General features: G+C 52.1%; 2 protein-coding genes across 2 annotated transcripts; both read left to right on the top strand.

The window, feature by feature from the left end:
• Positions 1-72: 72 nt before the first annotated feature.
• Positions 73-10,262, top strand: GID4 (GID complex subunit 4 homolog). Its single transcript, XM_052773098.1, has 6 exons — positions 73-443; positions 3,024-3,083; positions 4,067-4,174; positions 4,919-5,020; positions 6,089-6,219; positions 7,460-10,262. Exons 1-6 carry the CDS (start codon positions 231-233, stop codon positions 7,521-7,523), a joined length of 678 nt encoding a protein of 225 aa, XP_052629058.1. The 5' UTR covers positions 73-230; the 3' UTR covers positions 7,524-10,262.
• Positions 10,263-10,716: 454 nt separating this feature from the next.
• DRG2 (developmentally regulated GTP binding protein 2) lies at positions 10,717-20,218 on the top strand. The gene is made up of 13 exons (XM_052772991.1): positions 10,717-10,869; positions 12,019-12,179; positions 12,618-12,707; positions 13,868-13,928; positions 14,899-14,989; positions 15,397-15,469; positions 15,634-15,724; positions 15,920-16,017; positions 16,643-16,719; positions 17,172-17,260; positions 18,203-18,261; positions 18,684-18,737; positions 18,822-20,218. The coding sequence occupies exons 1-13, from the start codon at positions 10,806-10,808 to the stop codon at positions 18,906-18,908; spliced, it is 1,095 nt and encodes a 364-aa protein (XP_052628951.1). The 5' UTR covers positions 10,717-10,805; the 3' UTR covers positions 18,909-20,218.
• The last annotated feature ends 4,079 nt before the right edge of the window (positions 20,219-24,297 follow it).

Below are 24,297 nucleotides of genomic sequence, written 5' to 3'. Positions count from 1 at the left end.
GCGCGTGCCCAGGCGGCGGCGGCCAATCGCCGCCCGGTACCGCCCTTCCCGCAACACCCGCGAGGGCCAATGGGAGGGCGCGGAGGCGCTGCCGGGAGGCCCTGAGCCTGGCGGCGGCGGCGGCGGCGGCGGCCTCGGCGTGTGGGGAACGGGAACGGGAGCGGGCGCGGGCGGTGCCGCTCGGCCGCGGCTCGGCCCCGGCCACGCTGGCGCCCGGGGACCCTCCCGAGATGCCGGTGCGGAGCGAACGGTGCCGTGCGGGCGGTGCGGCGGGTTCGGCCTCCTCACCTCCCTCAGGGGCGGCCGCTAGTAGTCTGGTACCGCCGCCTCCCATCAACACGGCGCAGCCCGGGGTGGCCACTTCGCTGCTTTATAGCGGTGCCAAGTTTCGCGGGCAGCAGCGCAGCAAGGGCAATGCCTACGAGGTGGAGGTCGTCATGCAGGTGAGGGGCCCGCCGGCCGCCTCCTTTCCCCCCCTCACCCCGTCCTTCAGCCCCGGGCCCGGCGCGCCGGGGCCCCGCTCTCCTCAGGCCGCGGTCGTCGTTCCCGCCCCTCCGGTCCCCTCAGGCCGCGGTCGCCCCGTTTTTTTTCCTTTTCGGACTCTAAAGCCGCGGTCGTCCAGTCTCCCGTCCCCTCAGGCCCAGTCGCTTGAATTTCTCATGCTCCGGTCGCCGCCGTCCTCCCCACCCTCGTTCTCTTCACCCCCCGGCTGGGGTCGGTGTCTGTTCTCCCCCAGTTCCCTCAGAGCCCGGACCTTGTTGTGTGTCCCATCCCCTGAGCCCCAGCGAGGGCCGTGGCTGAGGCAGGGGAGACCCCTTTCCCTTAGTCACAGAGTCCCCGTTCCTCTTGGCCCCGGTGAGGTGGGAGCAGGGCGGTGGAGGTCTCAGAGGGACCCTTCCCCTCAGGCCTGGAAAGGCCTGTGGTCCTCCCTGCCCCGCTTCCCCTCTGACCTGGCAGTGCCTCCCTGTGATTCCCCTGGTTCCATCAAGCCTGATAATGGCTGTGAGTCCTCAGGCTCTGGAGAGATCTCTATCCCGCACCCACCATGCGCTTTCCCTTCCTTTGAGGATCAGGGGAAAAGACCTTGTCTTATTCCCCTCAGGCCCTGGTATAGACTCCTTTCCCTCAGGCCCAGTGAGGTCCCAGGGCCACCTACTTGATCCCTTCCCCTCAAACCCTGAGGAGGGCCCACTGCACTCAAGCCTTTCTCCTCCACCTCTTTGCCCCATTCCCTTTGGTCCTGGCAAGGTTCATAACCCAGGATCCCTCCCCCATTCCCTTCAGGCTCTCGGCTGGCTGTGCACCTCCATGCTACAGGGCAGAAGGGTAAGAGACCAGCTTAGAGCAGGTGGTTTTCTGGAAAGTCCCTACCAGTGGGACAGCCTGTATTTCAGGCCTGGCTGGAAATCAGCAGAGATCCAGGTCCCAGTCTTAGGCTGGCAGAGCATGGCTTGGCTGGACCTGGGACCCAGGGTTCCTTGTCCCTGGGCTGTCAGAGGCTCCCCCAGGCTGAACAGAGAGCCTGGGACGAAGTGCGGTGGTTTGTCTGTGGCAGGAATGCAGCCAGACAGCTGTAGTGCCCAGCTGTGCTGGGGAATCAGGACGCTGGCTCATGTGGCTTTCCCATTCCTCCCTGCAGTCATTGTCGCCCTGCGTGCTTTATTTTTAGTCCTAGGGATTGGCATGATTGCTTTGGGCAGAGCTGGTGAGGTGTGGAGTCATTAGTACGCGGGCAAGCCAGACATCTGATACACGCTTTCCTATAGAGCACCCTGCGAGTCACAGCTTTGTTCCCAGTTTGGTGGCACGGGATCTGAGGAACTGTGGTTGAGCGTGCAGCGAGTGCAGCGATAAAGCTTGCCATGTGTGCTGGTGTTGTGGAGTAGTGTTAGAGCCCCAGGGTCAGCAGATGGGGTAGTGTTTGAACTGGACCGTCTGTTTTCATGTACGGTCCAAGCATACCTGGTACGGTTTGCTGTGGTGGGGACATCCTATGGCTGATCAGCTTCACTGCACGCTGCCTTCTCGCAGGGGTGGCTGTGGCTTTGTGCTAAAAATGCTGCTGTTTTGCGTGTGTCAGCTGAGAAGAGGTGGCTGCCTGCTTTCCCTGTGCTGAGCGCAGAGAAACGTTGCTTTTCTTTGATCACAGGTGGGGAAGATCCATCTTCACACAGTTGATGTTTGCACTTCCCCAAATAACTCACTTCTTGCTTTGAAAACAGATCTGGAGATGTCGGGGAAAAGCTTAGAAAATCCCCTGGTTTTAAAGGTGCTTGGAACAGACGCAGCCCCCTGCCTAGCTTCTGCACAGCAGAAGCAGCGAGCTGCAGCCCTGTAACTCAAAAGAAGGGTGGCATAAAAGCATTAGATCTGGGAGAAAGGCCTCTTTCAAAGCGCGCGAGAGATCGTTTGGCTTCTGAGCAGGCTTTGGCGTGCGCTGTGCTGGGTACTAGGCAGAGAGTACAGGTAGCATGTTAGAGAGGCGTAGGTCAGGCCTGTTAAATAAGCAGACAGCAAAGCTCAGGGCTGTGCTTTCTTCCTCTAGCCTGAATTATCTCCAGTAAATAGATGCTTTTTATTCTTCTCTCCCCTGAATGCCGGTTTGCTGGTAGCGGTTGACTGGGAAATGTGGGGGCTGGGGGTGTGGGTGATTCTGCCAGTGGTGCTTTCACTTGGAGAAAACTGTGAGTCTCCTTCATTCTGGGTGGAGAGGGGGGGATTTGCTTCCCATGGGAGACCTCTGGGCAGAGGGTGCTGCCTCAGTGTGATGGAGCTGGAAGTGGGGTGGGTGTTGTCAGGCCTGGGATGTGGAGGCTGTCAGAGGTGAGCTGGGCCCCTGTAAAAGATCTTTCCAGGTGGTTCCCAGTCATGGGGAAGGGCTGCCAGCATGAGCATTGGGCAGTAAGTTGGACAGGCTGTACCAGCTGAAGCTGAAATTAGCCTTGGAGGGGTTAGAAGCTTCTTTGGATCAATTGGGTGCCTTCATGCCTATGCTTATGGTTGGACTTTGCACTCTTTTCTAGCATGTGGATATGGAAAACTCCTATCTCTGTGGATACTTGAAGATTAAAGGCCTTACAGAGGTGAGTGTTAACTGCAAAACAACAAGAAAAGGTGCCGTGTAAAGGCTTTTCTTTTTCCTGGTGGGGTGGGAGAAACTGCCACCCACCAGAAATAGAAAGTGGAGGGATTGAGCATACAGTAGATTTGACCACTGTATAGTTTTAATAACTTCAGTCTGTTGTTCTTGGTGTGTCAAGCAAGTATGATGGGCCTCAGTGGGAGTCCTGAATGAGGAAGGCTTATCTGGCATCCCTTAAGGTCTGAGCACAACCAAATCTGACCCTGCGGTCAGCTTTAGGCACTCTACCCGTGGTGGTGTGTTGCTGAAAGTAAACCAGGACCCGAACAGTCAGATCTTTACATACTTCCTTCCCCATCCATCCTCTAAGATTGCTCCTGGTGTCGGACTGTCAGTGAGAACTGTCTCCCAGGGGTGATGCTTCTATTGGCTGCAGTGCACTGTGTGTCTGTCGTTATGTGGGAGCGTTTGGAGAAGTTCACTCACCCCAGCTGAGTCTGCTATTCCCTGCCTGTGTTCTAATTCGGTGCCAATGCAAAGCTGAAGAGGAGCACCTTCTCCCCTGGTGGGGTGGCTTAATCCAGCCCTTGGGCTCTGTAGCAGTCGCGCAGCAACTGCCCGGTGTCTGCTGGGGAGCGGTGCTGGCTGTAAACGGTCACTTGTGATCATCCAGTTGGGAGCTTCCCCGCAGTCCAGCTCTGACACGGCTCCTTCTGGTTTCATGAAGTGAATGGAGAGGCAGACAGAGGCTGGAATAAGAGGGTGGAGGCTGTGCGTGCATACGAGTCAGGCTTTAAGAGGTGTGGGGCAGGATGAGTCAGCGTGCTGCTTGGAGGGACGATGGGAGCACCGGCTTCGGATTGCCCAGAGCTCTTGCTGCAAGATGCTGCTTTTTGCTGAGCACGTGCACCTTTATCTGCGTTTGAGTTTCTGTCTCTAGTTGACCAATCCTCTGACCTCTCGTTCGTCTCCATTCTCTCTTAGGAGTACCCAACCCTCACCACTTTCTTTGAAGGCGAAATAATCAGTAAAAAGCACCCTTTCTTAACACGCAAGTGGGATGCTGATGAAGATGTGGATCGTAAACACTGGGTAAATAAATCTGGGGAGCAGATGTGGGTCTGATGCAGTCCTGGCTGAGCAGCTGGTTTGGAGGTGAGGTGCAGTGTGTGCCCAGGCAAGAGCTGTCAGAAGGGCCTGGAAAACTGTCCTTTTTGGGTGTCTCCCAACTTTACCCACTGCCATCTTTGCAACTAGAGGTCCCTTCAGCAGGCTGTTGGCTGTGATCTATGGGAAGGGAGGGGGCGTCTTGTTTTCCACTTGCTCGCCATGGGCTTGGAAGGGACCAGGAGCAATCCCCACCTCTTGACCCCCTAGGAGACCACGCTCCTTATTTTGAAGGCTTATCGCAAAATGGAGTGGAGAAGGGGAGAGGTGCGCCTCTAGCACAGGCAGGGCAGTTGGTACCTGTGTCTCAGCCACCTCAGCCCTCTGCTTGCGATAGGGTGTGTCTGCCGCTGCGCTCTGGATCAGGGCCAGATTTTGTTTGCCAGACTTTGATGTTTATTATGTTTCAGTCAAAATACCTTCCTCTGGAAGTGTAGGAGCTTCTCCAGCTGGGCTGGATGTGGCTGTGGGTGTCTTGCAATCCTCTGTGTTCCCCTGTGCTAGTCCTGGGGTGTGCATTTAGCACTGCTCCAAGGGAAGAGCAGCCCCTTTGGTGAGGAGGTCCTGTTCTGTAGCAGTTTTTCCCTCCTAAATAGCAGCTGGCACTAGTGAGCTCTACTCCTGGAGTAAGGATCCTGGTTTTTTTTTTCTTTTCTTTTTTTGTTGCAGGGGAAGTTCCAGGCTTTTTACCAGTATGCAAAAACATTTAACTCTGATGACTTTGATTATGAGGATCTGAAAAATGGGGACTATGTCTTCATGAGATGGAAGGTAAACTCTGCATGTCGTCTCCTTTGATGAGCTGCTTACAAGCAACTGACAGAGGCTTGTGGTGCCTGAAAGCTTTTTCAGCTATGATGGTTTAATGAAAGATCTCACCTTACCAACCTCGTAACCCACCATACTTGCAAATTCCAGTGTGACTCCTGTCTAGCCAGCTAATTGCATCCTTAGAGGCTGCAGTCATGGCTAAAAACACAACAGGAAAATCTTGCTTGGTGATGCTTCAGAGGACGAGAGAATTGGTGTCTCCAGTCCCTGTGTGGGACATGTGTGTTTGATGCAGACTGGCCGGTCCGCACCTCTCTATTCTTCAGCTGGATTGATTCTTCCCTCTTTACATGAGCCTTGTGCAGCTACAGGGGGAGGAAATCATAGGATCATAGAATGGTTTGTGTCAGAAGAGACTTCTAAAGATCATATAGTACACAGCCCCCGCCCATGGGCAAGGACATCTTTCACTAGACCGGGTTGCTCCGAGCCCTGTCCAACCTGACCTTGAATGTTTCCAGGGATGAGGCATCTACCACCTCTCTGGGCAACCTGTTCCAGTGTCTCACCACCCTCACAGTAAAGAATTTCTTCCTTATATCTATTATAAATCTACCTGCTTTTAGTTTAAAACTGTTACCCCCTGTCCTATCACTACAGGCCCTGGTAAAAAGTCTCTCTCCATCCTTCTCGTAAGTCCCCTATAAGTATTGAAAGGCTGCAATAAGGTCTCCCCAGAGCCTTCTCTTCATCATCACGTGGCACCGATTCCTGATTTTGCAATTGGCTTCTGGTTTGCAGGGGGTAGGTGTTGAACTGAAACTGGTCTCTTGCACTCTTCGGACTGGTTCTGTTCTCAGTTGTCTGCTTCCCTGTAGGATGCCTGCAGTGGCAGGTGGTGAAAGAACATGCTGGTCTCTGTGGTCTGGGCTGCCGTGAGTGCAGGGAATGCTCAGCCAGGAATGCCTTTGTGTTAATGGGTGCCCATATTCAGTTTGGGAGGGCAGATTCGATGGGGGGGTAGTATTTGACCGGCATTTTAAAATGCAGTCTGTGTTTTGTGTGCAGGAACAATTCCTAGTCCCAGATCACACTATCAAAGACATCAGCGGTGCTTCCTTTGCTGGTTTCTATTACATCTGCTTCCAGAAGTCAGCAGCATCTATAGAGGGCTATTACTACCATAGGAGTTCAGAATGGTAAGGAAGCTTCCTTCCTCCTGTGGACTGAAGGGTGGCTCCTCAAACCAAGCAGTGACTCCTCTTCTGCTTGTCTGCAGCCTTGGGAGTGTCCAGGCGGTGTTTCTCTGGGCTGGGAAGGAGGTTCAGTCTGGTGGCTGGACCTCAGGGCAGAAGGGAGGGCGTGTGTGCTGTGCTTGGCCAGAGCAGGCTAGCGCAGCCGATCTGTGTGGTATAAAGTGCTGCCCTTTTTGCATGGCAGGGGATAATTGGGCTGGCAAAGTGGAGCAGGGGAGATACAAGGTCTGGAGATGTGCTGTGGCCCAGCAAAGCAATGGCCTGCTGTGTCAGTGAGGTACGTTAGGAGGCAGACACCAGCTGTGGTTCACTAAAATCATCCCTCCAGAAGCCTTGTCTCCAGTCCAAACACTCACAGGGCTTGCTTGCTTCTGCCGTCCTGTGAGGACAGGCAAGTGTAAGGCAGCCTGATCTTGTGTGCAGGGTTGTGCTCCCTCAGTTTGCACTTTGCTCAGTGATTCAGGCTTTGAGCTTCTCCATGCCTTGGCCCTTCAGAGGATGTCGGAGGGGCCTTCGAGAGGGAGCTCGGTGCTTTCTCGCATGTAACAGCTTGGCTGTTGCTCCCTTCAGGCAGAAATCTTGTTAGGCCAGTGCTTTGTAGTCCAAGGTCCTTAGGGTGTTGCTGTAAGACGCAGTGAACAGTCAAAAGTTAATTGGTTGGTTTCTTGTTAGAGCCAGCCATCTGACAAGTAGCAGTGGAGGGCTCTTTTCCCTCTGACAGCCTTCAATATTTGTCACACGCAGCAAGTGAATCTGTAGGGTGGCTGGAAGCTCTCAGGGGGAGGGAAGGTACCTGGGAGGCTTTCAGACAAATCCCGTCAAGCTAAGCTTTGAAAGACCTGAGTGTAATTTGCAGTTGTAGCAAACGCTGTTTGAACATGAAAGTTGTTGAACTTCAAAAGGTGTCCAAAAACCACAGTCAGCCCACCTCGAACGCAGCCTGGCTGCAGGTAGCTCAAAGGCACGGGAATGGAAATGAGGAATGATGCCGAGCCCTCACAGGGTTTTGGCACCATGGATAAGTGGGTGTTGGGTGCCTGAACACCTCTGGGACTGTAAAGGGGAAGAGAAGAGCCGGCCACCAGGATGTCTGCTCTGTGGCCTGCCAAGCAGGAGCCATTAGTGCTAGGGGAGTTCTGTTGCTCTGTGTAGTCATTTTGTCCGTCTTTTCCTTCTTTCCCAGGTATCAGTCATTGAATTTAACTCATGTTCCTGAGCACAGTGCTCCTATCTACGAATTCCGATGACAGCTGTCCAGGACTGATACCGCACAGAAGCAAACCGGGCAGGAGAGCATGGCCTGCCAGGAGAACTGTGTCCCTGTCGGAGCACGGGAATGCACGCTTCTCTCCTGCCCCTCGGACTCGTGAGAGAGAGCCTGAATGTTAACCCACCCAGCCCAAGGAGCGTGGCTGCTGGAGCTTGATTCTCCCTCCTGTCGAGTGGCGATTTGATCTTTAATCTGGTTTTAAGCTACCTTTAAATGCACTTTCTTATTGCACAGCTAGTTTCTCTATCACTGAAGTTCCTCCTGGCTCTCCTCTGGAAGCTGTTTCTCAGTAGCTGGAATCAGTGGTCTGTCCTCTGAGTAATAAGAAAATATAAGCTCAATGCTTATGTTTTCATTGTTACAGCTTGATATGGGTTGAAACCGCCAGGACTCAGGTTTGTTGCCCAGATTGCCAGCTCTGATGCTCCCAGAGCTGGGTCCCGTGTGTGAGGCTCTGCTTGGCAGAGAACTGCTCAGCTGCAGAGTCTGTGGGGGGAGTGTTGGCTGAGACAGATAAGGCTTGAACAAGTCTTTGCTTCGCGCTGGCTAACGAGGTTAGCTGGAGCTGCAGATCTTTCAGGAACGCCGGCCCTTTGGAGCTGGGAGCTGTTCCGGTGTCTGGATACGCCACTGGGAATTAATTTGATGTATGGACTTCCAGGCTCTCAGTAAAGTGGATCTGAACTCTGCTTATAGGTGTATATTTGCTCTTTACTTAAGTTAAGGGTAAAAAAGGAAAAAAAAAAAAAAAAAAAAAGACTTTTATTAAAAAAATTATATATTTTTATGGTTCCTTTTCCAAAGGACCCTATGGCAAATGCACAAGTACTCAATTACATTTTACCGTTTTCACATTGAAAACCGGGAATGTCTGCGTTAGTTTTTATATACGTGTATGCTAGCCACTTTGGGAAAGTAATGGGAGTGCAAGTGTTGAGCAGCATCACAGGGATAGCTCTGGGACTGTTCAGCATTTGTACTTGCTCTTCATGCTTCACCAACACCACTGCTTGATACCTTTTTACAAGGCAAAAACAAGAAAAAAAAAAACAACAAAACAAAAACCAACAAAAATCCCCCGAGTAGCTCTCCTCTGACTTTGAAATGTTTCAAGTGATATAACTTAAGGCTTGCGTGCCAAAGTGTGTGTGTATGCGCGTGTGGTTTGTTTTTTTTTTTTTAAAAGACATTTTAAAAATTGGCCTTGGTTGTATATTTAATGTGACAGTCCCACCTGTGGGGCTTTTGTGAGAGTTTAGTTTGTGTTTTTCTGGCTATTTTAAAAACAACCCCCTTAAAGCAGGCTTGTGTCACGCGCTAACCGGGTGGGCGTTGAGGACGGGTTTGCCGCCTGGGAGAGGAAAGCAAAGCCTCCGCATGCCTAGCGCCAAGGTGGTTTGGGTTTTCTTCTTTTTAACTAACTTTCTTCCTTTCGGCAGCATGTCTGTCTGGTTTATTGCAGCAGCTGAATTGCTAGTTTAAGCCTTAACGAGAAAGTATTCAGGTCTCGGTGAGCCCATTTCCCTCTATTCCAAGTCAGGATCTTGCGTGATCGGAGAAGCGGCTGGGCTGGTCTCAGGAGATGATGCGGAAATCGCCCGCCTCGTGCGAGCTGTTTGCTGCAGATGAATCCTTTTCCCCAGCACAAATGGAGAGAGACCTGCTCAGGGGAGAAAGGGGGGGAGCCCTGGCCCTTCTGTGGGGCGGGAGCCCCCCCTGCGATGAAGGAAGCGTGTGCCGTTGTCTTGGCTGTTGCAGGTAGATTTGTAGAGTAGCGCGAAGGCAAGCGGGAGAGTGATTCGAGGCACGAAGGGAGAGCGGCTGCGAGCAGAGCAGTTGGGAAGCGGATTCCCATTTTATTCTGCTCCTCTCGGAGAAACTCATCCCCTTCGGGAAGAGGGGTTTCCTCACGGTACTGGGAGATGTCCTGGTTTTAGAGGCGAAAGCTGGCGGTGCTGACTGGCTGTAACCAAGTGTGGGGGTGAAGCCCCCTCCCAGGTGCTGTGTGGGCGCAGGGACCCAGCTCCGAGGGCTCTTTCCAGCCCTCCGGAGCTGTCTGTGTGCAATATTGGCGACGATGCCGGTCTCCTTGCGCTCCCCGGGGCTGTCGGTGCCAGCGTGACACTTGGGTTTCTGACGTGGTTTAGTTGAGTTAACGCTGGGGTTGTTGGCAGAAGCTGGGTTAGGAAGAGTCCTGGGGTTGTTTAATATGTATAACTACCCCAAAACCTCAGAAGTTTTTCTTTGAGACTTGATAAGTGGCGAGAAGGGTGGGGAAGGAGCATCCTGCTCCCCGTCTGTCTCCTTCCCACTGTTCTGAAGCCAATTTTGGCTGAAATCCAAAACTTTGGGGGTGATGCCGCCCCGTGGGATGTGTGTGGCGGGTGCAGAGCAGGTCGTGGAGCCGAAAGGTTTACTGGGGCTGTCGGTGTTTAGAGCTTCCTTCCTCTAAAGCCTTCGTTTTGGTTTTCTTTTTCTTTGACTTGTTTGATGAGCTAAGGAGAGATGTTACGTATGTCGCAGTGTGGTGAGAGAGAACTGACCGGGGGGAGGATTTGGGGTAAGAAATGGGGTATTTGGTCTTACAAGAGGTTGCGATGTCTCTTTTTAACCGTGCTGGCTGCAGAAGGGGTGCACTTGTGGGCAGACGGAGCAGGGGCTGAGGAGGTGTTTTGCGGAGCGATCAATGTCCAAATTAAACATGAAATGTATTTAAGGGGCCTGTGTCCGTGTGTGTTTGTCCGCCAAAGCGCTTCTCGGTTCCAGGGGGGAGCTGTGCTTCATCTCCTCCCTCGAGGGTTTCTCCGGCAATCGAATAAACTGCTGATTGCCTTAAATGCAGGATCCGGCCTTAATTAGGGGACCAGGAGGGGGGCAAGCCTTGGGGGGGGGGGGGGGGGGGTGTGTCTCCCTGTGAAACCTGCCCGATTCCTTACCCCTTTCCCTACAAGCAGCTCCCCTTACCCCCCCTTCTTAGCCTCGTTTCCCGCGCAGCTCTCACTGCCAGCCGCCTCTCCGGTCAGACCGTGTCGCCCACCCACCCGTGGGCGCCCACCCGCGTCCCAGAGAGCGACGGCGGGCGGAACGCAGAACGCGGGGTACGGGAGGTGGCCGGAGCGGCTCGGCGGGTGCACAAAGCACCTTTAAGCGCCGAACCTCGGCCCGGACGTTTGAGGGAGACGGACGGACGGGCCGGCGGCGCTTCCGGCGTGAGGCGTGCGGGGCCTGGCGAGCGGGCCGGGCCGGGCCGGGCCCCGCCATGGGCATCCTGGAGAAGATCTCCGAGATCGAGAAGGAGATCGCCCGCACGCAGAAGAACAAAGGTTCGGGGGGGGGGGGCTGAGGTACCTGGGGAGACCGGGCGGGGCAGAGCCCGGGGGGAAGGGGGGTGAGTGGGGGTGTGAGGGGCTGCTGGGTTATGGGGGGGCTGGGGAGGGGGGTTGGGGGAAGAGGGGACGGTCTGGGCCACGGGGGAGGTGGAGTGTGGGGTGGGGGGGGGTTGAAAGTCTTGGGGTGCTGGGGGCTGGGGCTGGTGAGGGAGCAGGGTGAGCCCTGAGGCTGAGGTGGGGTGTATGGGGGGGGGGGGAAGTACCCAGGGAGGCTGTGGAGGGCCGCAGCCCCTCTTCTTTCCCTGCCGTTGCAGCCCTGGCCCGTGCGGGTGAGGAGCCTCGGGCCCTGCGGAGGGGCTGGGCCGAGGACCCCAAGTGCTGCTGGCGAAGGGGGACCAGGGCTGTCAGCTGCGGGGTCCCCGAGCTGGTGTTGAAATGCTTCGACTTAAAAGAGAGGGGACTGGGGAGCAGAGCTCCCCTCGGCTTCTGCTGGGGTGGGTGCCCAGCACCTTGCTGCTTCTGGAGGTTTTAGGCTGTGGTAAATAATGGAAAGGGAAAATAGTAAAACGTGTAATCTCTTGGGTTTTGTGCCCTTCCCAGTTACAAAGGGAAACAACTGCCGCCTTTTTTTCTATATTGGGTGTAAATTCAAGTGTTTTGCTAAAAAGAAGTCAGTGAAGTACTTTCATGCACGTGAGCTCCAAGTTGACTGTGTCTTTAAAACTTGTCAAGAGCAGGGGGAAAAAAATCCTGCGTTTTTGGAGTGTTGAATGTGACCGGGTGTAAGGAAGGGCCTTTGCCCAGGAGCGGCTGTTCCCCCTGTGATCTTTCCCTCCTTAACTGGCTCCCTTCACCTGTTTGTTCCCGCACCTGCTCTTCTTCTGGCTTGCTCCTTTTACCCAGGAATTTTTTGGCTCCTTATTTCCCTCAAGTCTGACTTTCTGTGCAGGATACCAGAAGGTTTGCTCTCAATGGCTCGTATTTCAAAAGGATACAGAATGCCTAGGGGGTAGCTTGTGTGTGTGGCAGTGGTTCAGATGTTGACAGAGACCCTTAGTGTTCCTTTTTAAGAAGGTTCCTATTTCTAGAAGTGAATTATCAGCAACTTTCTGTCAACCAGTTGTTGCATTTGTGTTATTCCAGCCACTGAGTACCACCTTGGCCTGCTGAAGGCAAAGCTTGCAAAATACAGAGCTCAGTTGCTAGAACCCTCCAAATCCTCAGCTGCTAAAGGAGAAGGCTTCGATGTGATGAAATCTGGAGATGCCCGAGTGGCGCTGATCGGTTTTCCTTCTGTGGGTAAGGTCAGTGAGTGTCTACGTTAACCACGTGGCATGTGTGTTTCCAGTTCGTGGTTAGCAGCGGCTATAAAGCAGATATCCGTCTTCTCTTCATCTTTCACATTCGTGCCATGAGTTAACAGAAGGTTATTGTACGCCAAGAGCTGAAAGTTAGAGCTAGGGCAAACACTCCTTCATGTTGTGTGCCGTGCCCTGTGGTAACAGCCTGAAACTCGGTCTTGCCCAGCCACAGCACTGTGGAGAAAATAGGCGAGAGTCCAGGATTTACCTTCGTTCAGTGAAAGCGCTGGCTGTCCCATCACCGTTTCAGTCTCTGTGCCTTGAACAGCCACAACACGACTTCCAAAAGCTGAGGAACACTTTGGTGTTGCTTGTATTGCTGAATGTTTACCGGTGCTTTGATTTGTGTATCTCTAGTGATGCTGATCTCTTGCATTTCAGTCCACGTTTTTGAGTTTAATGACCTCAACTGCCAGTGAAGCTGCGTCTTATGAGTTCACAACCCTGACGTGTATCCCAGGAGTTATAGAAGTAAGTAGGATTTTCCTCCCTTCAGCACAGTAGTGGCAGTAAGAAACCCAGACAAGTGAATGTGTCGGTTTACACCAGTTACGCTTGTGCTACCACTAAGAAGCGGTGATATCCAAAGGTCTCTGCTGACTTCTGCTTTAAACTTTAGGAGGTCTTGAGTGTTTGCGGTATCAGGTCTTCTGCAACCTGCAGTGCTGATTTAGCACTTCCCGAGGCTACATAACTCTTCAGGATTGACTGCCTGATCAGGGTTTCATCTGCTGCCATTCGACTGACCAGAGCAATACGACAATTCTCCACTGAATTTTTTATAACCGCTATTGGCGCCATTGACCAGATGGCTGGAAACCTTGACAGATTTGTTTTTAATGAAGCTTTAAAAGAGGCAATCTGTACTGTGATCAATTTGGAAAGAAAATACAACTACTCCCATCCTTGAGGAGTTTTATTAGTGGTGGCCTAAGCACCCATCAGCAAAGCAAATGATAAAGGGCATCAAACTGAAAAGTGTCCAAGAGTAATGAGAGGCTCTGGGTCAGAATTGAAAATGGAGTTAAATAATGAAAGTAACCATATTCGTGTTAAAACGAACACAAATATTGTAACGCATCCAAATGCAGCCATTGCTAAAGCCATTACTGAGGACTTTACGGCAACAATAGCGTGAAAGCTAATGCCCCCGCAGATCTGATGAATGAAAGTGTCCTGTTATTTCCTGGTACTGTAAGACCTGCAACACATCTGAGTAGTTCTGATCTGTCTCAGTAAGAGATGGTGGCACTTGCTTGCTACTGTGCTTTCTCGTTAGATCAAGAAAGTAAGGTGGGGTTTTTTTCATTCTATTTCACCAGCTCAGGATAACGTGACTGTTGTCCTGTTTTCCTGGTGCTTTGTCAAACTGCAATCACGTGATGCTTTAGGAGGCCAGGACCTAACGTAGCACAGTATGTGGTGTTGAACGCAGCTTCATAGGAAGCGCTCTGGAGGTTACCTTGACAAAACAGAGCCATCAGCTTTGTGCAAAGCTGTCCTGCTCTGTCAGGTTCATTCAGTTCCACTCCCTGCAGGCTTTGGACCCCAGCATGTGCTTGGGGCTTTCGAGGCAGCTCAGGTGCCCTGCATAAGGCTTTCAACTTTCCGTCCTTCTGTTTCCTTTTCAGTACAAAGGAGCCAATATTCAGCTGCTGGATCTGCCTGGAATCATTGAAGGAGCAGCACAAGGTTGGCTGATCTCTGTGTTCATGTAAAGTAGGGATTTGCCCTCAATAGTGTATCCGGGTGTCTCAAATGTTAGCAGGTTTCCTGGGCCAATAGTTCCCACATTGGCTTTCCAAATTTTAGAGTCCTTGATCTTAAGTGAGGCACGATTCTTATCCCTGAGCCCACGTAAGGTTCTATATGTAGCAGAAAGATGCTTTTCTGGAGGTGGGAGCCAAAGCAAGCCAGTCACTTCTCACCTTCTTGCGTGAGTGTTATCTTGCTCATCTGTTTTCTGGTACAGAGGAAATCTAAAGAAAGATGCTAGAGAGGCGGAGGGGGAAATTACAGCTAAACAGTAACCTCTTTTGACTAATTTCCTGAGTTCCTGCCAGTCCTCCCATGACTCCTGATTCGGGGAAGAGGTGTGTTGGCTTTGTCCCTCTGCTTCGTCATTGTCCTGATTGGCTGGTCATGTCAGAAGATGCCTTAGGAAACTTTGGAAAATCTCCTAATAGTCTGTTCTTGGAGGAGCATGGCCTGGTTAATAAGGTCTTTCCTCTTTTTGACCAGAAAGTATATGTAACCCCTCTGCACAGGGGCCCTAGGCCCACATCACTGTTCTGGATCAGCTGTCTCTGCTGCCTGGAGCTGCTACCACTGCACATGTCTGGAGATGTCTGTCCGGCTGGCAGAGATGTCGTTTCCACCCATGCAGCCGTACTCGGATAGCTTTACTCACACCAGTTCATGTAACCGGTGGTGGAGGAGCAGCAGCAGAGTATTTGTTAGGGCTTGTGCTGGACATAAGACAGTATGGATTGACCAGATACGCTCGCTCAGGGCCCCCCCCAGCAGCTGACTACAGCCAGTACAGCACTGCAGGATCTTTTTCCTTGCTTCCAAGCAGCTGTGCAGGGCAGGAGTCCCCATCTGTTGCAGAACTCGTAGCTGGTTTGTCTTGCTGATGTACGGCCATCTCCTCTCTTCTCAGGGAAGGGCAGAGGTCGGCAGGTGATAGCTGTGGCGCGGACAGCCGACGTCGTTATTATGATGCTGGATGCCACAAAGGGTGAAGTACAGAGGTGAATGTGGGCTTCTGGGCACATGGAGCTGTGGGGTGGGGGGCCAGGTTCAGGGGTTCCCACATGACCAGAAAACATGGTAGCTTTCTGAAGTGTTGTGTCCCGTGCATGTTGGGGAACCAGTAGTTAAGCTATTGAGACTGAGATGGAGGTTGTACTCCATTAGAAGCGTGCTAGCTAACTGGCTTGGGCTTCTCAGCTGAAGGATCATTCCCACAGGATGGCTGTTCAGAGGCGGGGATGTCAGCCTAGATTTTCCACCAGACTCTGTCCTGCATTAGCTGTGTTTTTAGGTTGTAGTGAAAGCTTGTGGCAAGGCTGTATCAACATGTTAGTCAAAAAGAAAGGTATGGGTGTCATCTGACTGTGCTCAGTCTCACTTGTACTAATGTGCAGTGTCCCTGCAGGGCCTTGCTGGAGAAAGAACTGGAATCTGTAGGAATCCGGCTGAACAAAAGCAAACCAAATATCTACTTCAAGGTGAGGTTTCCTGGGCTGCTGCAAGCACAGCTGGTGTCTGGCTGCCTACTCAAAGCCGAGGTCACTCTGTGCTGCCCCTCGTGTTGGACAGACTGAAGGAGGGGGGGAGTGGGGGTGGTGTGGATTTTGCAGACTTTTTAAGATGCTTTATTGCCTCCCTGCAGCCGAAGAAGGGTGGAGGTATCTCCTTCAACTCAACTGTCACATTGACTCAGTGCTCCGAGAAGTTGGTGCAGCTCATCCTTCATGAATATAGTATCCTTTCCTAAAACGGGAGACCCTTAAGCTGTCAACAGCTCATGAGTCAAGCGGTACCTGTTGTGGGACAGCCTTGCTGTGTCTTTGGTGCTTGCTGGGTTGACAACAGGCTTTCGCAAGCAAGCTCAGCCCGTTAGCTCACAGCGGTGTGTAGATGTGTTGGGATTTGGGCCTTGACAATGCTCACCTCAGAAATCTTCAATGCTGAGGTCCTCTTCAGAGAGGATTGTTCCCCTGATGAGTTCATTGACGTGATTGTAGGCAACAGGGTCTACATGCCGTGCCTCTATGTGAGTATTTCGGAAACAGCCTGCCTTCTGCCGCACCGAGCAGCTCCATTCTTTTCTGAAGGAAACACTGGATCTTCCTGGTTCCTAAAGCAGGAACGATTTGGGGTTTAAGAGGTGGAAAGCGCAGCTCAACAGGGAGCTTTTTATAAGCTTTACATGTGCGGCTGTACTCTGTGTGTGTTCCCTGTGCCCTCTTGTGGCTGGCTGCCGTGGAGCAGCACGAGCTGCGTGTCCTGGTGGCATGGGCTTCGCTCCCGCTGTGCAGAGCCTTCGATTCCTCTGCTGCAAGCTCTGCGCTTGGGTTTTCACTACTGGTCCCTTGTGCCAGAGGTCATTTAATGACTCTGGTAGCGACTGGGTCTCTAGTGGAATCAAAAGATACTGGAGAACTTGAGGCAAGTCATCCCAAAGGGAGAACTTCAAGAGGCCCAAACTTACATTTAGGCTTCTGAATTTTAACAGTTTGTTTTACTAAGAGCCTTGGCTTGTCCTCTGGCTGACAGGATCTGAGTTTCTGTTTCAGATGCTGGAACTACCTTGTTATACCTATGTGTACATGTCTTACTTCCTTGCAGTGTCGCTGAATTGACTTCCTAAAGGGTGTGTTGTTTTTCCTTTGACTTAGGTTTATAACAAGATTGACCAGATATCTATGGAGGAAGTGGATCGTCTTGCTCGGAGACCCCACAGTGTTGTAATCAGGTAGGAGCCTGTCACGCTGCCTGATGTGCTAGCCTGGATGGCGTGGTGGTTCATTTCATACCCCTTTCTCCAGCTTCTCCCAAGAAAGGGCTTCTGCCAGGGCTGCCTGCAGCTGCTGGGGGGAGAAGCAGAGCTGCTGTGCAGCTTTTTCCAGGCTTCCTTCGCCTGGAGAGGCAGGCTGCTTGGCTTCTCCAAGCTGTCTGCAGGCCAGAGTAAGCCAGTCTAGCTTGTTTGCTTAGAAGTTCTGATATATCTGACTGGGGCTTTGCTGCTTCAAAGCTGCTTGCCCTTCTGAAAGCCCTGTTTATTTCACCTTGTGTTTTTCATTTACTGGCCTCATTAAAGACTTTTCCCCTTGTTCCCTAGCACTTTAATAAGACGTTTCACCTTGTTCTTCTGGATCTCTAAATCACAACAGCAGTAAACACGGAGATGTTCCTGGTGTTTTGCAGCTGTGGCATGAAACTGAACCTGGACTACTTGCTGGAGAAGCTCTGGGAATACCTGGCACTTACCTGCATCTACACCAAGAAACGAGGACGTAAGTGACCATTAGCCGAACAGAAGGTTTGAAAGGCACAAAGGGCTGCTGCTCATCAAAGGCAGAGAGGCTGCCAGCGGGGCTTGGATGCCTGGCTGTCAGTGATCTCTTGTGTCTTGGAAATGCTGCAATTACACTCTCCCTAACCAGCTTTCAGCTCTTGGGAAATGCTTTCTGTTCCATCTGATCCAGCCATGCGTGTATCCCACCACAGCCCTCCTATTCTCTCTGCACTAGAAGAGCTGAATTTTCATAAGACTTTGCATGATGATATAAGGAAATAAGTGTCCAAGTTTGCAGCTTTCTTCCTTGCTATGCACACTCTGTGATGAACTGTTCAGCCCATCACTACCCGGAAGAGGTCTCCTTTTCCTACTGTGAGAGGTTTGGTGATTCCCATGCCAGGCTCCTGAGGCTCAGGAATGCCTTTGATCCTCCTTTTGCTTTATAATTCACTTGCAGCTTCTCCCAGTGATGAAGGCATGTCTATAACTTGTTCCTGTTTGGTTGTGAACAGCTGTGACTCTGAACTTGGGTGGATGTGAGGAGATGAAGGAACTTTCTATGAGCTTGCTAAACTATGAAATCTTGGGGATTTTACAGAAAACTGCAGTGTGTTTTGGTTTTGCTTGAGCAGGTGTGTTTTGAATTGGGTGCGTTTGTCCTAAGTCAAGTGTTTGGAATGGAGTTGGAGCAGGTGGATTGTGAGGAAGCTGTTGACTGTGTGGCGTGGGTAATTGTACTTGTGGGTACTGGAGTGTCTACAGAACTGATTTGATGCTTCCAAGTACCTGGATACCTGTTCTGCCTGGGATCTGGCAAGTGTAACGGGAGGAGGAATTTGGGAGTAGTAAGCACAAGGCAATGTGAGATGGTGTCAGCATATTAGAACACACTTGATGGAAATCCAATGCTTTCCCCCCCCCTCCTGCTTCTCCACAGAGAGACCAGACTTTACAGACGCCATTATTCTACGGAAAGGGGCCTCTGTGGAGCATGTGGTAATTTCTCTGCATCTTTTACGTTTCCCTGTCTGTAGAAGGCAGGTTCCTCTTGGAGCCTGCTATGATCTGTGCTTTGTAAAGCTCGGGACATGTCAGTGTTTAGCTGGGCTTCTCCTTTTATTACCTTTACTGATTCTGTCTGCCTCGGGTTGCTTTCCTAGCTGCTATGAAAGGTTAAAAAAAATTTACTTAATGCAGTCCAGTGAAAAAGCACATGGAAGCAGTGGAATGGGGCTTTATGTGGACTGGTGATTCCTGTGTGTCTGTTCTGTATTCTTTCAAGTGCTGTTAACTGGCCCCTAAAGTCACTTGTAATTTCTGACATAGGCCTGAGTTGCTTCTAGTTCCTGGATATTGAGCTAGTTGGTTGCAAAGTAGTGTCATTGAACTGTCTCACATGCTGTCTGTCTGTCTTGCAGTGCCATCGAATTCACAGATCGTTAGCCAGCCAGTTCAAATATGCCTTGGTGTGGGTAAGTGTTTAACAGCAAATGAAATCCCTGTCCTCGGGTGTCTCTGACTGGTCTTCTAACCCTTCTCCCCCTCTTGCTTTAAAGGGGACAAGCACAAAATACAGCCCTCAAAGAGTGGGCTTAACCCATATGATGGAGCATGAAGATGTCATTCAGATCGTAAAGAAGTAACTCTCTTCGCTGGTGCCTGGCCTTGTCTTTAATCACTAGAATTGGAACTGACCACATAAAAGCAAAACAAAACAAAAAAAAAGAAAAAAAGAAAAAGAAAAAGGGAGATGTGTTCCACAGCCAAGAAAGCTTCCGTGAAGCTCCTTCTCTTGGAGAAAGGCAGAAAATGAGGCTACTGTACTTGCAGGTGGGGATGGGGAAGATGGGTTTCCATCTTGCGGCATTTCAGGTGAAGTAATTCTTCTTAAAAAAGGAGCCAGTTCTTCTAGGACACGGTTCCCACAGCCAGCATTGCCCTGCCCCTAGCAGGGTTTGCAGATGGATCTGTGTGTTAACCTACCAGTGGCTTGCTTAACCAGTGGGAAGTTTATGGGTTTGTGTGAACAAATCTGGCCCTGTGCTTTGGGACAGGGAAGCCAGGGCTGAGAGACCATTGCTGATGCTTTGCTGCCTATCCATTCACTTAATTTAAGAATTGTTCTGAAACGGAAACAAAGTTCTCCCTCCCCTGCTTATTGAACGCGTTGTCTCTGCAGCTTTCACCGTTGGGAGACTTCACTCTCTGCATCTGAGACAAACCCCGGTGAATTTGTAATGGTCCCACCTCAATTAACGTTAAAACGTGGCACTCTGTGCCTCTCCTTAGCTCTGCAGTAGAGTTTGTAGGACATCCTGGTCCAACTGGTACTGAGAGAGATGAGAAATGAAACCTTGTTAATGAATGATTAACCTGGCCAAACTGCAGCAGGGTATGATCAAAGAGCCATAGACTGCAGTGAGAATTCACTTCTGGCATATCACTCATTGAGGAGCTGTCTTGGGAGTTTCCTCCTTTGCTCTTGTCCTGCCCGTTAGTCCCCAGGAGTATTGCTGGGGATCTCATTCTTTCTCAACCGTGCCCCTAAATTCCAGTCACAGCTCTTTGAGCTGAAGGTACCATCCCATGCCATGGGTTTTACCCCAGCCCTGTTAAACATCGTTGCTTTTCTGGGTATTTTTCATCAGAAATCTGGGATTTTTCTAATCATGCTTTTTCATTGAATACTGATGCTAAACAATTCAGAGTGCCTGATAGAGAACAGCTCTTTCCTTCTGGGATCAAGAGTTGCCAATAGCTTTTATTTTCTTTCATTGAAAAAGGGTTCGGTCTGATGTGGATTCTTAACTGTGAGGACAGGTCTGATAGCAGATTTGTCTGAGCAGGGCTCCTTCCCTCTCCTTTGTGCTCCTCCCCACCCCTCACAAACTGATCGAGCAGAAATGGAAGGATTATTTTATTTGAGAAAATAAAAGTTGCTATTTCATGTGAACTGTAGGTGTCTGCCTGCACTGGGTGGACGGTTTGGTGTGTTTTCTAACTCTCTTTGTTACCTTTGGCCACCTGAGGAATCCTGGATGCTGTTGCAGGAGGTTATAGGGGGGAATAGATTGTGAAGTGGCTGCAAGAGGGCTCTGAGGCTGGAGGGGACTTGATGAGGTGTGATGGGAGATAAAGAGATATTATACACAATACCCAAGCTAAGAAGGTGACTTTGAACTCTGTAAGTTCCCTTCCCCGTCCCTGGCTTTGTTCACAGCTGGAGTGCTGAGCAAATCCCGACCGCGGTGGCAGCTAGCAGAGAATGAGCTCCAAATTAGCTGCATTATGCCTGAGCTGGCTGGAGAAAGCAAGCACTTCTCTGTGTGAATTGGGTGGGATGCCGTTCCAGCACATTAACTTGCCCTTTAAATTTCCTGTGAAGGTTGCGCAGGCAGAGCTGCCCGCACAAAGAATTCCTTTGGTTTCATTTTTGTCCCTGAGTTTCTGACTTTTCACTCCAAACCCAGGAGCCTGCCAAGCCCCGGCACGTGAATGGGCAGCCAGAACTGCTGACTGGGCTTCGTCTTTAGGCCAGGTACAGTGTGGAGTGGGTGAAACGGTTGATGCTTGCGTGAGACTGAAATGCACAGTGTTACCTGCTAAAACATGTCCTTGGTTAGTTAGTGCCTACCTCTCAGTGTGTTTGGGTTTCAAATTGACTAGTCTAGCGTGCCATCATTAAAAACCCCTCTGTCTAATTAGCCTTACTCCTCATTTAGGAAATCAGGCATTTTATCCTGTTCAAAATGAACCAATACATGATTAAATTGGAATGGGGATAAAGTAAAAATAGTAAAGCCAGAAGCAGCTAACTTCTTTTTTTTTTAGTGGGAGTAGCTTTTTTTGCAAGCAAGCTTATAGCTGTATTTGAAAATGCATGCATTTAATTGCAGTGTTCATTCTTCCAGACGGCTTCCCTAATTGTTCTCCAATAACGTTAAAAGCTGCAAACACTGCAGTTCGGTGCAGGAGCAGGTTTGCCTGAAGATCTCTCCGATTCCTGAGAAAGCAAGATCCTAAGGGCAGGGGGGAAATCTACTGCAGCGTTAGGATTGTACCGGAGCCTCCTGAGGTTTATGGAATTGGCCAGACCCCTCGTTAGCTCCGTGGGGGAGCTAGCGAAGGGAGATGTGCTCAGAGCGTGTTTGGAGATGCTCATCCTTGCTGAGCGTGTTTGGAGAAAGGCTTTCTTCTGTCCAGGAGGATGGGGAGCAGTTGCAGGCAGGAGCTGTGGGTTTGCCACCCCGAAGAGCAGCACGCTGCGTTTTCTCCGCTGTACGAGGGAAGGCTTGGCTGGATGATGCTCGGAGAAAGCTGCCCTCAGCAGCTTGGCTGGCAGTCTGCTCTTCTGCGCTGCAGCCCCCCGCCATTCCTCTGCTCTTTCAGCCGACTCCGGTTTCATTAGTGCCGGACCCTGCTCCCAGAGGGCTGCACTGATCCTGCCCTGTCCCTGAGCCCGCTCTGCTCGCAAAGTGCAGCCGTGCATCGCCGCTGAGCCACGCTCCAGGTGTGAAGCGGGGTGGATCGGCTTTGATACAGTCCATCAGCCACCCTCCATCTAGTCCTGGAAACAGCGACGGCCCGAGGCGTGCTCTGTTTAAAATGCCTGTTCCAGGCAATCAAGCAGGTTTGATTGGCTGAACACTCCTTTTATAATTTAATTTAGTCAGGAACCGTTTGCAAGGTAATAAAAAGAGACTCTGACTCCAAATACATTCATTTAATTCAATGAGAGACAGTTACTGCGGCAGGCTCGCCTCAGCCAGCTTCCCTCACCCCATCACGCTGACATCTTAAAGTGCTGCTCAGGGCTGTATATAAGAGTCACGATCTGCAGTGACAGCTTAATTGTTTCAAATGCTGACAAGGGTCACCCCAACCAGCCATCGCCATTGTGCGGGGCTGGCTCGGGAGGCTGCGGCGAGGAGGATTTATGGCTGGCAAATAGTTTTGAATTCCTCTGGTTGCGCCTGCTAAATGATGAACCTGCCCCTTGGGGGTTGGGGCTATTGATTGTAATTTGCAGTTAAGCCCTCGCTTTCTGAGGAATCAGCATAATAAATACCCACCGCATTACAGCAGGGACGTGTCTGCGTGGAGGAGAAGGCAGTGGAGGTTTTCCCGACTCAGGCGGTGCAGTGCCTGCAGCAGGATGCTCTCATTGCTCCTGGGTTTGGGAGAGCCGCAGGCTCCATCGCTGCTGGAAAACGGTCCCCAGTTTGGTGGGATGCAGGAACCCAGGGCTGGAGGAGGGGAGGATGAAGCTTTGAGGCTCTCGGATGCTTTGTGAAGGCAGGTGGACACATCCTGCTCGTCCCGCGGAGGAGAGGGCTGTCTGGTATTTTCGGGATGATGGGTGTCTAGATGCCTTCTCTGTGCCCGGCCTCGGGAGCCGGTTGGTCGCAGCCCTGCTTTGGAGAGGGGTGTGAGTGTGTCCACCCCCATGTCCCTGTGATTTCTCCTAAACTTGCATTGGTTTGGGGGCAGGAGTGGGTCAGGGCCATTCACCAGCTGTTCACATCTGGGATTGGTGACACAGAGGTGGCACAGATCTATGTCCCGGGAGGGAAGGGACTGGGGGACTGTCCAGCTGTGTCACTAGGGGAGGAAGGGATGGGGACCAGAGGTGGCTGCTCCCTCCCTGACGGTCCCCAGCTCTGCAGAGGGAAGATTAGCTCTTGTCCCTCCGCTCGTGAGTGGAGATGAGAATAATAGCAGTCATCAAATATGCATTGGAAAGCAGCAGCCTGCAGCTGCTGTGCAGCAAATATGGTCCTGCGGCTGCCGGGGGAGTGACGGTCCCCGGCGGAGAGCGAGGCCAAGAGCACGACGCCAGCAGAGCCGGGGACTTCGGGCAGCATCGAGCCGGCCCGGTGCCATGCGGGCGAGCTAGGCTACCCCAGGTGAGTGGCTGTGAGTCCCCCAGCTGGGTGCCACATCTCTTGGGCTCATGGAGGCCACAACGGGGAGGACCAAGTAGGGAATTTTGTGTGCGATGTTGGTCCTTATGCAAACGCTGTGGCGTGGGGCTCAGCTCCTCCGGGTCAGGGCGTTCGGTGTCCTCTTGTCTCTGGTTGTCCCCGCCTGTCCGCTTGCTGCCTTTGGATCCCTTATCTCACCTTCTGACTCGCACCTTCACTACAGTCCCAGCATTCCTGCTGCCCTCCAGAGCAGAGCTTTCTCCCCTAAACTCCTCCTTCGCCAGGAGCATCTGCCCCATGTCTCCTACCACCCCTTCCCCAAATTCCTTTTACTTTGGGGCTGTTTTACCCCAGGAAAGCTGCCTGGCCCCGCAGCTGAGCTCTGCGGGGCCCCTGGGCTCGGCTCTGGGGCCGAGGCGATGGCACGGGGCTGTGACCTGGCCCTGAGGCCACCAGCCAGCGTTCCTGGGTGCCCACCAGCGCTAAGCCCAGGACACGTCGTGCCCAGCTGGTCTCTGCTTCCAGTATCTGCTCTGGCCTGTCTCCTCCCCATAATGCCTCCTTTGCGGGCAGGTTTCGGTGTCAGGCAGCAGCCGGCAGGCAGGGACGTGGTGTGCATCGCTCACGAGATGCTGGGTCCCCGTCCTCACTTTGGAGGGAGGAACTGGAGAGGGTTGAAATTAGCCAGTTCAGGGGTGCGATGGGTGCTCGGGGGGGGGGGGCAAGGAGAGATCCCCCTGGTGCCTCGGGGGCTTGGAGGGCCGTGCTGCTGTCAGGCTGCCCGTTGCTGGAAGGGTCCAGCCCGTCCCCGTGCTCCCGGCATCCCTGTGGCTCACGGCTGGAGCTGCGAGAGCTGTGGGAGGGCTGCCCCACCTGCACACGGGCGTTTGAGAGTGGATGCATAAGGATACAGAACTGATGACGGGGAAGGGGATGTGATGAGAGATGCCACAGCCAGGAGGTGCCTGGCCAGCTGGACTGGCTCCATGGGGCCGGGCCGCGGTTCTCCCGCAAGGCATGGCGGCGGTGGGGCCGGCATGGCACGGTGCGGTGGCATGGAGCCCTGTTTGTTCCAGCTGTAACTGGAAACAGGCTGTAAGCGGACCTG

The sequence above is a fragment of the Harpia harpyja genome, chromosome 21, assembly GCF_026419915.1.
Source record: "Harpia harpyja isolate bHarHar1 chromosome 21, bHarHar1 primary haplotype, whole genome shotgun sequence".
NCBI lineage: Eukaryota > Metazoa > Chordata > Aves > Accipitriformes > Accipitridae > Harpia > Harpia harpyja.
Note: the sequence above shows the minus strand (reverse complement) of the source record. Positions and strands in the feature narration are given on the sequence as shown.

Excerpts from the sequence above, each read along its gene's own strand:
- GID4 (XM_052773098.1), top strand. The coding sequence starts at position 231 with ATGCCGGTGCGGAGCGAACGGTGCCGTGCGGGCGGTGCGGCGGGTTCG. Across the intron at positions 444-3,023 it reads AGGTGGAGGTCGTCATGCAG|CATGTGGATATGGAAAACTC; the intron begins GTGAGGGGCCCG and ends ACTCTTTTCTAG. Across the intron at positions 6,220-7,459 it reads TACCATAGGAGTTCAGAATG|GTATCAGTCATTGAATTTAA; the intron begins GTAAGGAAGCTT and ends CTTCTTTCCCAG.
- DRG2 (XM_052772991.1), top strand. The coding sequence starts at position 10,806 with ATGGGCATCCTGGAGAAGATCTCCGAGATCGAGAAGGAGATCGCCCGC. Across the intron at positions 12,708-13,867 it reads GTATCCCAGGAGTTATAGAA|TACAAAGGAGCCAATATTCA; the intron begins GTAAGTAGGATT and ends TTTCCTTTTCAG. Across the intron at positions 14,990-15,396 it reads ACAAAGGGTGAAGTACAGAG|GGCCTTGCTGGAGAAAGAAC; the intron begins GTGAATGTGGGC and ends GTGTCCCTGCAG.